We start from the raw sequence: 14,109 nt of genomic DNA, 5'->3' as shown, positions 1-14,109 counted from the left end.
ATTGTTATTATTACAATAACTTGTTTAATGCGCATCGACCTGTAAAACGTTCCTACGTCGTTGTCAATGTCTTCGGGATTGTAGCTGCCGATCGTGCTGTTTATCCATTTGTCGTATTTGGTCAAATACTCGCAGATGCAGTCGAACAACTTCTTGAAAGGTTGCAAACGATCGGCAATCCGTTTTCTCAGAGGATATTGCGTAATCTCCCAGCCAAAGGCGCTTTCTTCCTCATTAAACTTGTCAATCTTATCCATCGCCGTGATCAGCCGGTTCTCCAAGTTTTGCGCCCTGCGCTGGTACCGATTCACCTCTTCGATGTCTCCCCAATATTGCATCTCTTCCACTTGTTTCACGTACGAGTCCAGTTCCTCTATGAACTTTTGATATCTAACTGTAGAAGAATAACAAATTCTATGCCTTTCAAAATTTTATTTATCAACGCTAAAAATTAATTAAATTAATTATTTTAAAAAATACAAATGCAAACAACGTAAAGATGCATAAATAGAAAAGAGTTTTAGAGCTCGTAATCGATCTTTGATCGAATGTTACTCTAAAAAGTCAGATGTTTGATTTTTAGAGATACTTAATTAATTAATATTAAAAATTTTTGTGTGTAATTAATACATTGAACAAGCGTTCAACAGAATAAAATTGAAAACAGTGACTATGAGTCAAGTTGAATTTCAGTGCTTTATAATAATCAATAGTAAAGTTAATAATAATAAAAATAGTATAAGAATAATAACTACACTATTTTTAATAATAATAAAAATAGTGTAAAAACCATGTTACAAAACGATAAATGTTTTGACCTTAATTAGGTCATCTTCAGTGTCTATAAATTGTACAATATAAATCTAATGGAAATAAATTTATATGACGAAATTCCACATGTCCTCATTGAAATTACGAGGGTAATTGAATTAATTGAAGTGACAATTGAGATCGGAGAATCATTGAGTCAACCTTTTAACGCGTCTTGATACTCCCGCGTCTTGTTCTCGATGATCAACCGGTTGTCTTCAAAGATCTGGGGCATTCTGTGATACCACTGGAAGGCCACGTTGTTGTTAGTTATCTCGCTTTCCGTTAGCAGCCAGTAATCAGACAGAAACGCGACGTGCTCGATCACGTCCAGCAGCCTGAGCTCCAGGCTCTTTAGAGTAACGTCACTGGTAGTTTGGACGAACTTGATGAGTTCCATCAGAGCCGCGGTATTGGGAGGTGGGGTCAGGACGCGCTCGGATATAGTTTCATATTCCGCTATGACACTGGCGGGTACAGATTTAGTTTGAGAGAATTGAACTCCGTATAACGTTCCGTGATACAGAATCGTCAAATTAACTTTACACGGAATAACTCCAAAGTTATTTCGCAATGAATTCCATGTGCTAAGTGTACAAAGTTACACTCTGTGCGTGTTTTTGTTGCAATAATCATCATACGTGTAAATAAAAAATGAAAGTAAAAAAAATGAGTAAAAAATGAAATGTAGAAAACGCAGTAAAAAATCTCGTGTTAAATTTAACACTTTTAAATGTTCTAAACGGTTCAGCCAAAATTTTGTATTAATTTGGCACAAGATGAATCTATTATAAAGTGATGCAAATATTACGTAAAAAATTAATACAGAAAATGTAATGCTTTGACCCAAATTTGGAAACAAACTGTGAAAGCACATTTCTTTAGTGAAATTAATATTTACGTGTTAACATGCACATTTTATTCATTCATCTTAAAATTTACGTTTTAATATTATATTATTTTTATATCATTTCTTTATTTACTGGTAAATTGTTATTTTAGCAAGAAAAATGTTAAGTATCAATTATAATACAAAGTATGCAAATAATACAATATTATGTTAAATTAACATTAGGGTATGTTAAAAATTCAACAGAAAAAATTTAGCAAGAACAGATTTTAACCCAAATATAAAATACTTTGTGAGTACAAAATTCAAATTTTGCATAATTATTGCATAGTCATCTTCTTTACAAGTAACGCAGCATACGATCGTTACAAAGTAATAATTAATCAATCTTTAAATACTTTTGAAGCTCTTGCTGCACATAAATGCTATCTAATATTAATTACGTAGTTTGAAACTAATATATAATCGATTGCGAATAATAAAACTGAAGACTGGCATTAACTAAAATTATTAATATTTAATTAAAAGCCTTAAGTACGTAAAATGTATTGAATATTCACTTCTTCGTCGTATTTTGATATCGATCGACGAGGCGGTCAATTAGAAGTCCTTTGAAACGCTCAACGTTCTCCACTATGGTTCTAACGAAGGGCGCATGGGAAACTTCGAAGAATCCCGCGAAAACCGTTCTCTCGATCTCGATCGGTATACTTCCGGCGAGATCGTGATAGAGTTTAATTCTCATCTCGTACTCCTCCAGCTTCGTCCTCTCGTTCAGCAAGAAAGCCTCCGTCCGACCGAGCTCCTCGTCGTTGTGGAGGTACGCATATCTGCAAGAAAAAAGGAGAAATCACGTTATCGAGTGATTTATCGCAGCCGCCTACGACGATTGGATCGATAAGCACTTTCTCAATTCTACCATCTTCTGCTCCGGGATTATTCTTTCGCGATCGATCAGCTGATTTATCTGTCTCTTGAGCTGCTCCACGATGGGCTGCGATATCTGCGGCTGCGGAGCGCACAGAGAGTTGTTTGTAATAATAATTTAGGAGACAAACCAATTCACGAGTTATTATGTAAAAAAATAAAATTACATGTGTGTGCGTATATATTTTTACTGTCACATGATAAATCATGAATTTCTAAAATTGTAAACTTTTGAATTATTATTATGCAAATAAAAATAACAATAATTTAAATTGAATGATAACTTTTATTGTATAAACAATTATTTTTAAATTGTTATCAATATGTTCTAGACAGTTAGATAATTATGACTTGAAACGATATGGAGAAATAATTTTATATTGCCATCTCTTATTTCACGATTGAAAGTTTCGAAATAGGAAGCCGGTTCTTCACTTGATTTCTTCATATTTTATGATGCGGAACCTTGAGAAATTCTTGAGGTCCCGCCCAATCGAGATAGAGCTGCGTCTCCAGTCTTTCAAAATTCCTCACGGCATCGCATATCGCTTCAAGAATGTTGCAAAGCGATTTCTTAAAATTGTCGAAGGATGGTTGAAAAGCGAGCTCCCTGGAGACCACGATGATGCTCACTTTAAAGCGGCAGCCTCCGGGCTGTGAAGAAACATAAAGAAATAGTGCGCTCTGTTGGGACATTAATCGAAGACTTTTCACGAGAATCAAGGTAAAGGTAAAAGTCATAAAAATTAATTATTATGGTAGTACCTATTTCTAAAAAATAAAATAGACAAAACCGAAGGCTTAAAATCTAAAAAAAGAACTATTATTTTTTTGAACACTATTTGTTTCATGTATTATTTACAGAAATACAGAATAAACATTGTTATTCAAACAATTTGCATGAGAATCAACTCTGTCGGAAAAAAGTTCTACAAAATTTTATACAAATTTAAAAAATGCTACAAAAATCTACATGAAAATGGTAGGATTGAAACGCTTTTCTGAATTTTTGTATTTTTGTAGCTTATCATTTTTGTGATTTCTTTGAATTTTTTGTGGAACTACGTCAATCTATAACGAACTAAAACAACATTCTACACATTTCTAACAATAAGTAGCTTTAGCAAAAAAAATTTTAGAAATAAGTACAAAATTCTACTAACAATAGAAACTTGTAGAAAAATTATTAGTTTTTTTTAAGAAGAAATACCTATTTATTTTTTCTTAATAAAATATGTATTTAATTACTAAAATTAATGAAAGTATTCCAATTCTACCATTTTTCTAACGTTTCTTAAAATTATATAGAATTTTTTCTGCCAGAGAAGCTAAAGATAAATATAAAAAGTCTCAGGAGAAATTATTATAATAATTTCTAAAGTAAAAATAAGGTAAAGGTGAGAAAATTGAAGACTTAAAATCTAAGAAATAAAAAAACTATCATTTTCTTAAATATCAGTCGCTCATCATCTGCAAGAGATGTAGAATGAACATTATTCAAAGACTTTGCATCAAGATAGAGAAAATGAAGAGAATCAAGATAAAGAAAATAAAAATCTTGAAAAGAATTAATTAAGAGATTGTTGCCGAAATCATGTGTCACTTAAAATTCAACCTCTGAATACTTCTATAATATTCCACGGATATTAAAGTAATATCTCAAGAATATTATGTAGATTGGATATAACATTAACAGAATATTTTCATGAGGCATTAAGCATTAAATAATATTCTCGGAATATTGATAGTAATATTATTTTAATTTTTATTAATATTCTTATAACATTCTAAGAATCTGTCTGTGAGCTTATAGAGACAAAGCTGAAGACTTAAAATTCAAGGACTAAGGAAAACTGTTATTCTCCTGAATAATATTATTCGCCCACTATCGGCAAAAAGATGGTGAATAGGCGACTTGTAACTTTTGCCAGTTGTTATCTAATGCTCATTTTTAAACCTTCAATTGATTGATTGTAACATCTGGGTTATGCGCGTGATAGGGGCTCAAGGCGAACGTGCGGACGAGCCTTGAAAAGCCTTGATAAGCAGAAATTGATGGAAATTGTGTCTCTCGGAGCTCTTCCAATAACGCGCGCGACAGCGGATAAGCGGAGGAAGGAAACGCCGAACGCGTGCATGTTTCCTCGTCTGGAAATGATTTCACGTCGATCGATCGCGGTAGGTAGATACGTATGTATATTCACCTTGTCGTCCGCAATGTAATTAACGAAATCCCGCAGTGAGCGCTTGCAGGCCCTTAAAAGCTGCGATTCCATCAGCTTGGCCACGCAATCGAAGAACCGTTTGAACTGCCTGCGCTGCATCGGACTGGGCACCATCTTCTTCCTGTTGTTCTGCAAAGGAGCGAGATGAGGAATCGATCGAAACTATGGGGGACTATCGCGCTCTTAAACGAACTTATCGTACAGATAAATAAGTGAAATTAACTGGTAAATAAATAATGGAAATAAAAAGTTAGAGCTGGAAAGATTAACTGTTAATTTATTTTAATTTATGTCAAGCGCGAAACTAGTATTAGTATATAAATAAATAAACTTAAATAAGAAAAGTAAGTGCTTCATAAGAATCAAGGAAAATAAATCAGTAATTCGCTATAAGCGTTACAATATTATTTAATATTAAATAAAAAGTGGTTGTACGTCCACACTTTTGATAATATCATATGAGTATTATATGATAAATAAATAATATTACTTACTTCAATACTTTTAATTATCGGAAATATTATAACTTTTTTAAATAATAATTGTAAGATTTTGAACATTTTATACATAATAATTTACATTAATTTTTGACCAAAATAATAATTGTAGAACATTTTCATAATATTCCACGGTTATTAAAATAATATACCATGAATATCATACATGAAAAGACATATAACATTAATACAATATTCCCATATTAAAATAATATTAAACATGTTCTTGGAATATTATTTTAATATTATCTTAATTTTTAATAATATTTGTATAATATTTTAGGAAAATTGTGATGTTTATAAGATTAATTCATTAATTTTTCTTTTAGCACAATGTTCCTTCATTGACGTCATTAATATTTCGATATTTTTACCACGAGGAATATTTCTTGAATCCCGATGTACCAGGCTTTCCTCAAAATCCGCCGATTGGCGACGATCTGACGAGAGATTAGAGTATGAAAATTTGTCAGATCCCAGCTTTCCTTGTGCGTGACGATATGCTCCAAATTGATCAGTCGAAATTGACTGAAATATTAACATTTCTGAAACGACCGCAGCACGCGTCAGCGAAAGCGCGAATCAGCGAGCAATTTGGATTGAGAATACCTGTAATCGCAAACCCACTGCTCCAGAGTCATTCGCATGCACGGGTTTATTAAATTCAGATCGGCATGCAGAATTTCGCGACACTGTGCCACGTGCTTCCGCAAGTCCGGATGCTGAATGCGTCGCTCGTCCTCCCGGATCCCGTTGAACTGTGGAACGCAATCGGCAGGAATTAAATCACTGATGACGAGAGCTCCGATAATGAAGTAAAATAAATAAAGCAAATTATTAACATTAATTAACATAACTTTATTGCTACGGTAATTATCAATATTATACGTTTGAATAAAAAGTCTCTCTATTAAATATCTAGAATTCAAAGTTTCCATTCCGATTTAAATTTGTATTTTAAAAAACAATTAAGCTTTAATTTTTATATTGAAATATTATTCAGTTATTATTTTTCTTATCAAAGAGAATTATTGAATCTGCTGCAAACCTGTCGCTTAATTCATACCTCATCAATATTTCATATTTTTACTTAATATAACTAACATTTAGTGACAAAAGTGTGAAATAAATGAGAAATTATATAGACAAAAATTTAACAGATTACATCTCATTTTATGCATACTAACAACACTTTAAAAAATCAATAATCACAATTGATGTTAATTTTGTATCATTTCATGGAGCTGATAATAATATAATCAATTTTATAGTAATATAATTAATCAGACATTAAATTTTTATAAAAGGCTTATTACGAAATTTTTTACATTTATTGTATATACATATTTGCAATTATAAAGATTAAATTGATATTTTCATTAAATCCGTCTAGTTTACTAAATCGTTTCATCACACATTTTATCACAGTTAATAACACAAAATTGATAAGTGATAATAATAAAATTAAAATAATTGATATGAAAATATGTCAATTACAAAAATAAATTTAAGTCAATTTTATTTCAATACATCATTATTTTTTAATTATTGTTATTGATTAATATTGATCCTTTTTTACAATAAATTATTAATAAAATAAGTTATTGATTTCTTATATTTTCAATTATTTTTATTCGTAAATTTAATTTAAAAGATTTAAAACAGTACGATTTAAAAGAGTCACACTTACAATTGTCTAAATCTTATTTTTGGCAGCAATAAGATCTATAATAAATTAATTTGTTATTAGTAAAGGTTTGTTATTGTAATAATACCTGAAATATCAAGTTGCAATTTACAACGTTTATTTGCGCAAAAATTAATGCCAAATGAAAATATAACAAAACATAAATTAAATGGTACGCATTCAATAACTCTCTTTTACTAAGAATTTTATCAATAAAATGTCTACTTCAGTGATCTTCGATCTGATTTAATTTGCAAATTGCTAGGAAAATCTTATTTTCAATTCAATCTTCTATCCGAAGGCCAACCTCAGAAGGACGTTCCTCAGACGGATCCGTGAGCGCAAACTCAACGATGGCCTTCTTCATGTTCATCGTGAAGTCCTTCTTGATCTCAAGGATCAGATCACTCGCAAAATTGGAAAATTTGTCACGCAAGCTACCGGGAACCAGATCGAGTATCGCCTCGACGAAGACGTCCTCGATGCTCACCGTGTGAATCGTATCAACTCCATTGCAAACGTAATAATAGTATCTATTGATGTCTTTGTCATCGCTTAGATCCACGTCCATCTCCGGCAACTCTGGTTTCACTATCAAACCCACCATAAATCTAGTCGCAAGGAGATTCATTTAAAGCTTCGAGCTTCTCCCAAGAGAGAGTCATTAATTATTAAGTATTATTATAATCTTAATTTTCATTATTAATTCTCATCTTAATTCCCATTATTAATAAATCAACCGTTGCACCTTACATCGAATTGATCTAACATTGATACGCGTTGGTATCTTTTGATACATACGTACATTAAAAATTTTATAATTCAATGATAATTCTATTCAATTAATTTTATAATTTTGTTAAATTAATATAATTAATTTAAATAACTTTAATTAACATATAAATTTATGATAATTGCAATATGTTCAAATCCGAGAAAGGTTTAATTGCTTGAGAATTTAGTTTTATTGCTGACTTTGATCGCTCTGAGTAAATCCTGAGCTATTAAATAAAAATACAAGTTTATCAAGCTTTTTACCTGCGAAACTTTTCCTCGCGAAGACGTTTCGCTGTGTGAGAAGCACCGCGAAATTTTTGGACTTTTTCCTTTTCCTTGATTAGTGCCTCTCCTTTCCTCTTACACCTTTTAGGACTCATTAGGTCCGATGGCAGGGAAAATAGCGGTTCCACCTTTGCGTCGAGGATCCTGGGTATTTGCATCGCATGCTCGGATTTGCACTTTCGTGCTTCCGTTACATTTGTGCGAGAACTTTCCATGTTTATTCGCAATTATAACAATTAATTGTCACGAAGCGGCATTTAACAAATTTTTATATGTTTCTGAAAAATACACAATAATATTATTGTCCGCAAAACTACGAAACGATTTAACTCTCTCTCAACCTTTCTAGAATAAAATGTTTTAATTGTTACGAGCTTAATTAATTAAGATTTGAATAATAAAGCATCGAATTTATATTAAATTAAACAAGCAGCAATTTAATTTGAAATAGAATGTATATAAAGTGCAGCTAAATAATCACTTCACACAATTTTAGGTAATTATTTACGTTAACAGACACCTTTTTACGATTTTGATTTCAATTAATCATTACAAGTTTATTTAAATAAATAAAATATTTTATTTTAAAACAAATTACAAAATAGCTTTAGTAATGTTAATAATAATAGAAATAATCATGTATAATATATATAATGTATTAATTTAGAAATTCGAAAGTTTTTAAAATTTGATACTTAAAACAATTATAATATAAAACATCAAAGAAGTTTAATATTTTACTGGTAAATTAAATTTATATAAAATAACAAATGTTTTTTTATGTAAGAACGTATTTTTTCTTTTATATATATTTTTTTAACTTAGTTTAGTAACTCATTAAGATTTTTAACTTAACGTTAAAAAAGTTAATAAATTAAAATTTATGTATTTCAAAAATAACTAATTAAAATAAAAAATTAACTCAAAATTAACTATGTTAAGTTAAAAATGATTAATTTTTTAACTTTATTATTTAACTTTCATTTTTTTAACTAGTTACTATTTAACCCCTGCAAAATTAATATATATAGCACATAAATATCTCAATTATTATAACTGTAGTAATACTAAAATAAAATTACGATAAAAATGATAAATAACGTGTAATATAATTACAATAATATTTATTATATATAATATGTGTAATAAAAATATGATAATAAAAATATAATATAAATAAAATTTTGTTATTTTAAAATATGTTATAACAGTACTAATATATTATAATGAAATAAAATATAATAGAATCATAATAATATTATGATAAACATGCACACTAATAATTCTTATTATGTCACTAAAATATTTATAAATATTATTTTAAATATTTATTTAAATTTATTATCACAATAATTATTTAAAAATACACCGATATTCCCGCTTCAGACAGGAAAGGGATATTTAGGGGAGGGCCCGAGAACGCCCTCTTGTTGGAGGAATGATTACGGGTCTGTGTTGTGCTCTAACCTTCAAACACGGTGAGCGTTTTGCGTTGATCACCCGCGATATAGCTGTAGATTCGCGAATATCAGGCTGATCTACTATGAATATTTGTGCGGCAGCGTCTCGCTGTAATCAACGGCCAAACTGTTTCGCGTTCGCGTGAGTCACGCGGATCCCCGTGTCATTTACAGCCGTGTTCGGACATTCGCAAACTAGCACCCTCGATCGCAGTCTCTAGGCAACGTGGCAACGATCGATTTGGCATTTGGCAGGCGGAATTAACGAAACCCGCGAACCTCTGCGGAATCGGCAAGACAATTCTCGCGTGCCTCTGCTCTTTTCCCCCTTCGACGAGACGAGCAGTTCCCGGCTCTCGCGTGCGAGTCTCTCTTTTAGGTTATGTTCCGGAAGACCACCTGCGTCTCGAGAACCTGGAGACCAGGGCGACGTGGCGCGTCACCGCATAATTTCCTCGCGATCTCTGCTTGGATTGATGCTCTGATTTCTCCTACATGACACAGTTTCTTCCCTGCAACCAGCATTTGTATCAAACGGAGTCCGTACATCGAGCTGTAGCCTCTTAAATTGGCACACTTCCCTATCATTCATTTGTTATTTCAAAAATTGACATTGTGATGTATTCTCTAGATGATTCCGGCCCAGATGTTCCGCCTGATTCACACGAACAACCTGCTCTGGCAGACCACGAATAAATCTCTGCTGGCCAAGCTGCGCAAGAAGACTGGATACACTTTTGCGAACTGCAAGAAAGCTCTAGAGCTACACGAGAATGACATGGACAAGGTAAGCATTACTATAGAAATACCAGTGTTAAAGTGGTTTGTAATTATTTCCAGGTGAAGTTTGCTAACATCAGAAATATGACTCGATGTTGGTCCACTGTTGGCAATCAAACATTAACGAATGATACTGACAGTTTTATGAGTCGAATATCAATTATGTATTGTTTAACATTTGTTTTTCTATGTATTCCTGGTGACAAGTTTTTTTTCAGAATTTTTCAGAATATCTGTCTAATTTTATAATTTTCTTAAATTTTGTATATGAGTTGTTCAAAAATACTCAGAAAAAATTAGAAAGTTTACATCTTTTCTCAAAATTTTTCATATATATTAATTATGAAATATTCTAAGATTTTTAAGATTTTTTTATACACAATTGTGTAAACTTCCAAACTTGTTTGCGTCACATTTTATAGTGACTGAATAAATTCATTCTACGAATGCTGACAGAAACAATCCTGAAATGTTCAAAGTTATTACAAGCTATAAAAAAGATTTAAAGATGTAGAAGGTGTAAAACAAAATGCGACAAGGAAGTTGTTGGCTATTCTGAAAGCTAACTTTAAAAAGTGCTTCTGGAAGTAGCAGAAAGTCACTAAAAGAGAATTGTGCTTTCCAATGGCTAGTACTTTGTAGGAGGCATTATTGATATTGACCAAGATTAACTCTTTCTCTTGCTACAGTACAAAGTCTTATACTTTCCGGACATACCTTGTACATGCATACACGAAAAAAATTTAATTTGTTAGGTAGTAAAAAAAATATAATTAAGACATTTGTAATTGTACAGCCAAAAATATTAATCTATATTTTTTTCACATACATTTACCTGGAATTCTTTTATCTGTATTGTTTCCTTTTGATTACCGACATTATATATAAATTTAGAGAATTCTTGAAATAAAGAATAATAATTACTAGCTAATTTGATACTGCCAGTATTGCATTTCTGTAAGGATGGCACCCTATGATTGCTCGAAGCATGCAGTCCTGCGACTCTAATCGACTTATGATAGAATCTCTTAGTTCTTCCTTGCTCCAGGCTGAAAAGTGGCTGAGGGAACAGGCGCAACAGTATGGTTGGACCCAGGCGGCCAAGCTGAAGGGTCGTAACACCAGTCAAGGACTGATCTCGGTGACGGTCGACGGGCGTCACGCCGCCCTGGCCGAAATCAACTGCGAGACCGATTTTGTAGCACGGAACAAAAAGTTCCATAGCCTCGCAGAGACGGTGATCTCCGCTGTACTGAGTCACGCGAGGTTGCAGGAAATTCAGAACGAAGTGCAACGGACCATTTTTCACGCTGACGTTCTCAAAAATCTGCCAGCCGCAGACGGCAAACCTCTGAGCGATCATTCCGCCCTGGCTATCGGCAATGTGGGCGAAAATATTAGTTTGAGACGCGCCCTGGCCATCAGCGTGCAATCGCCAGACGTGACGCTATTTGGTTGTACGCATCCAGCGCCGATGAATCCGATACCTATATCTTTTGGCAAATACGGTGCTTTAGTGGCTATCAGGCGTAAGGAAAGCGAAAATCTGTTGGGTACGCAGCTCTGCCAGCATATTATCGGTAAGTCTCGTCTAGTGTTCTTTATTTTTAGGCATTAAATGTAAAATATAAATAGTCTAAATTATGTGTATTCAATCAGTTATGTAAATTGTATTTTACATAGGATAGAAGATAATATTTTTTAAATTTAAAGTAGCTTAATAGCTTATACAAAGTTGGGACTTTTAAATCGATTTTTTTCTCAAAATTTCTGAGAATTTTTCCGAGTTAAGAACACTAGTCATAAAGATAGTTGAATTAGGAGAAGAAAATTAAAGCGACTTTCATAATTATTTGTTCTTTGCAGGCATGGACCCGCAAAAGATTGGAAACCCGCGAGTAGACGAGCCGCACAACAACGCGGACGAAGAGCAATGCATGATTTACCAGGAGTTCCTGCTCGATCCTAGTCTTTCTGTGCAGCAATTACTGGCGGAGTCGCACGCCGAGATCGTTGATTTTGCGCGTTTCGAAATCGGCGAGGAGCTCGACGAGGAGCCAACGCTTAAGAGCGTACAGACCTGCGGCTGATATTGACTGCGTTCTTCATGATTACTCGATTGTTTCGCATTATCTATCGTTAACATTAATTTTCATGATAATGGTTGTTATTTTTGTTATGAAATCGAAAAGGAGCGAAAAGATCGTGTAAGACAAATAGTTAATTGTTTATCTTTAAGAACGAGCGTTTGGACACATTAATGATCATTCAATCTTAATGTTCTGTGCAGTATCGCATTACTGTAATAAAATCGACTATAGCCTAGCGTAAACTATTATTATTTTATTTATCCTTTTAATTCGTGCCAAATTTTAAGGATGTATTACATCTATTTTTAAAATAATAGAAAAGTTATGAAAAACTTACAAATTCTATATTGCATTTTGAAAATAGTACAAAAATTTTGCAGCAATATATGCTCTACAGGGAATAAAAATAATTATTTAAATAAAAAGTAGAAATGTGCCAATGAAAATATAATTAAGAAATAATGGCAAAAATCTGAATTTTTTATGGAAATATTTTAAGTATTCGAAACGATTTATATTTTATTGCGATGTAGAGATTAGTTGTCTCGTAAATAAACAAGCTTTGTTTATTTACAGAACAATTAAGCTCAGAAATAAAACTTTACATAAATCATCTTGATTACTTAAGTGCAAAAAATTGAGATTTTTTTATTTTTGTCTGAACTTTTTTGTATTATTTTATTAATTTTTTGATAAATATAAAAAAATATCTCGCATCATCAATATTGTTTAAACGTTAAAATATATAAGAAATATAAAACAAAATAAAATTACGATTCAAAAATTCGTATCTATATAGTCGAATAAAATGCTATGAAAGATTCTCGCGATATAAAGCGCCCGCAGGAGCAGTTTTTGCTTTGATCCTCCTCAGCTTTCTCGCGAGCCTGACCGACTTCCACAACCACATTCGAGAGTCCTTTTTCCAGTAAGGCGCGATGTCTGCCGGGGAATACCTGGTGCCCTGTAAAATCAATTGTTAATTATTAATCCTTCTAATTTTTAATATTTAATATTTTTTGATGCGATAAGATTTTTAAATTCTACATATGCATATAAACAAATTAAATTTTCAGAAAAACGTAAATTCTTGGCCTGTACACTCGGAGAAAAAATGATAGCAATGAAATAATGATACAGAAAAAGGAACGTTCTTGTGTTTTGGGAATATCTTTATATTTGAAATGTTAAATATATTAAGCTCTCTCTCTCTCTCTCTCTCTCTCTCTCTCTCTCTTATATATATATATATATATATATATATATATATATATATATATACACACATTAATTTTATGTATAAAACTTGTCACTTATATACAATTGTAATTTTTTTCTGAATGTATACTATATTATCTTTTTAATATCTCAACTCATTTAGAATTTCTTTATAAATATCACAAATCTTTTATATTTTTTTAAATAAGTCAAATCGATTTAAAAAGTAGGTGAAAGAAACCTCATTTTTCTCTGTAATTTTTTTCTCAAATAAATCATGGCTAAAACTAGGACATATATTTTCGTACCTGAAAAATTAAAATTTCCGGTCCCTGAATCACTAATTGAAAGGTAGATTTTTCTCTTGTCTTAAAAACTGGAACAGTATCCTCCTGTTCGGAATCATTAAAGTAATCCGTTTGTAAATCGCCTGTTGTAAATTCCGGGTGATCCTTCGTCGCAAGATTCAGGTTCTCCAAAGCAGACGTGAAACTTCCAATATC

General features: G+C 32.0%; 3 protein-coding genes and 2 long non-coding RNA genes across 7 annotated transcripts in view; 2 read left to right on the top strand and 3 right to left on the bottom strand.

The window, feature by feature from the left end:
• The window catches only part of LOC105201741 (dynein heavy chain 7, axonemal), a 28,821-nt gene extending 27,233 nt beyond the window's left edge, over window positions 1-1,588 (bottom strand). The window contains exons 1-2 of the mRNA XM_026137024.2: window positions 973-1,588; window positions 40-394 (exon numbers count right to left, since the gene is read on the bottom strand). Coding sequence (XP_025992809.2) covers window positions 40-394; window positions 973-1,210 — 593 coding nt within the window. The 5' untranslated portion in view covers window positions 1,211-1,588. The remainder of the gene's footprint in view (window positions 1-39; window positions 395-972) is intronic.
• A 483-nt stretch (window positions 1,589-2,071) lies between these two features.
• LOC113004242 (dynein heavy chain 7, axonemal-like) lies at window positions 2,072-8,648 on the bottom strand. The gene is made up of 8 exons (XM_026137025.2): window positions 8,035-8,648; window positions 7,304-7,607; window positions 5,919-6,067; window positions 5,684-5,837; window positions 4,792-4,941; window positions 3,053-3,241; window positions 2,566-2,669; window positions 2,072-2,490 (listed from the first exon to the last, which is right to left on the bottom strand). The coding sequence occupies exons 1-8, from the start codon at window positions 8,271-8,273 to the stop codon at window positions 2,217-2,219; spliced, it is 1,563 nt and encodes a 520-aa protein (XP_025992810.1). The 5' UTR covers window positions 8,274-8,648; the 3' UTR covers window positions 2,072-2,216.
• Window positions 3,194-4,935, top strand: LOC120359386. The gene is made up of 3 exons (XR_005576159.1): window positions 3,194-3,311; window positions 4,588-4,765; window positions 4,828-4,935. It is a non-coding gene; the product is annotated as an uncharacterized LOC120359386 (long non-coding RNA).
• Window positions 8,649-9,468: 820 nt separating the features above from the next.
• LOC105201733 (elongation factor Ts, mitochondrial) lies at window positions 9,469-12,630 on the top strand. Of its 3 annotated transcripts, none has more exons than XM_011169897.2 (4): window positions 9,469-9,536; window positions 10,150-10,305; window positions 11,347-11,878; window positions 12,165-12,630. In XM_011169897.2, the coding sequence occupies exons 2-4, from the start codon at window positions 10,150-10,152 to the stop codon at window positions 12,386-12,388; spliced, it is 912 nt and encodes a 303-aa protein (XP_011168199.1). In that variant the 5' UTR covers window positions 9,469-9,536; the 3' UTR covers window positions 12,389-12,630. The 3 variants fall into 3 exon arrangements, with proteins under 3 accessions (XP_011168199.1, XP_011168200.1, XP_011168202.1); XM_011169898.3 differs by lacking the exon at window positions 9,469-9,536 and adding an exon at window positions 9,543-10,057; XM_011169900.3 differs by lacking the exon at window positions 9,469-9,536 and having other exon boundaries at window positions 9,543-10,305; window positions 11,331-11,878.
• A 474-nt stretch (window positions 12,631-13,104) lies between these two features.
• On the bottom strand, window positions 13,105-14,050 carry LOC105201734. The gene is made up of 2 exons (XR_005576142.1): window positions 13,915-14,050; window positions 13,105-13,352 (listed from the first exon to the last, which is right to left on the bottom strand). It is a non-coding gene; the product is annotated as an uncharacterized LOC105201734 (long non-coding RNA).
• Between the last annotated feature and the right edge of the window lie 59 nt (window positions 14,051-14,109).

Source organism: Solenopsis invicta, chromosome 13 (assembly GCF_016802725.1).
Source record: "Solenopsis invicta isolate M01_SB chromosome 13, UNIL_Sinv_3.0, whole genome shotgun sequence".
NCBI classification, from domain to species: domain Eukaryota; kingdom Metazoa; phylum Arthropoda; class Insecta; order Hymenoptera; family Formicidae; genus Solenopsis; species Solenopsis invicta.
The sequence above is the reverse complement of the archived record's forward strand: the minus strand, read 5'-3'. Positions and strand labels throughout refer to the sequence as shown.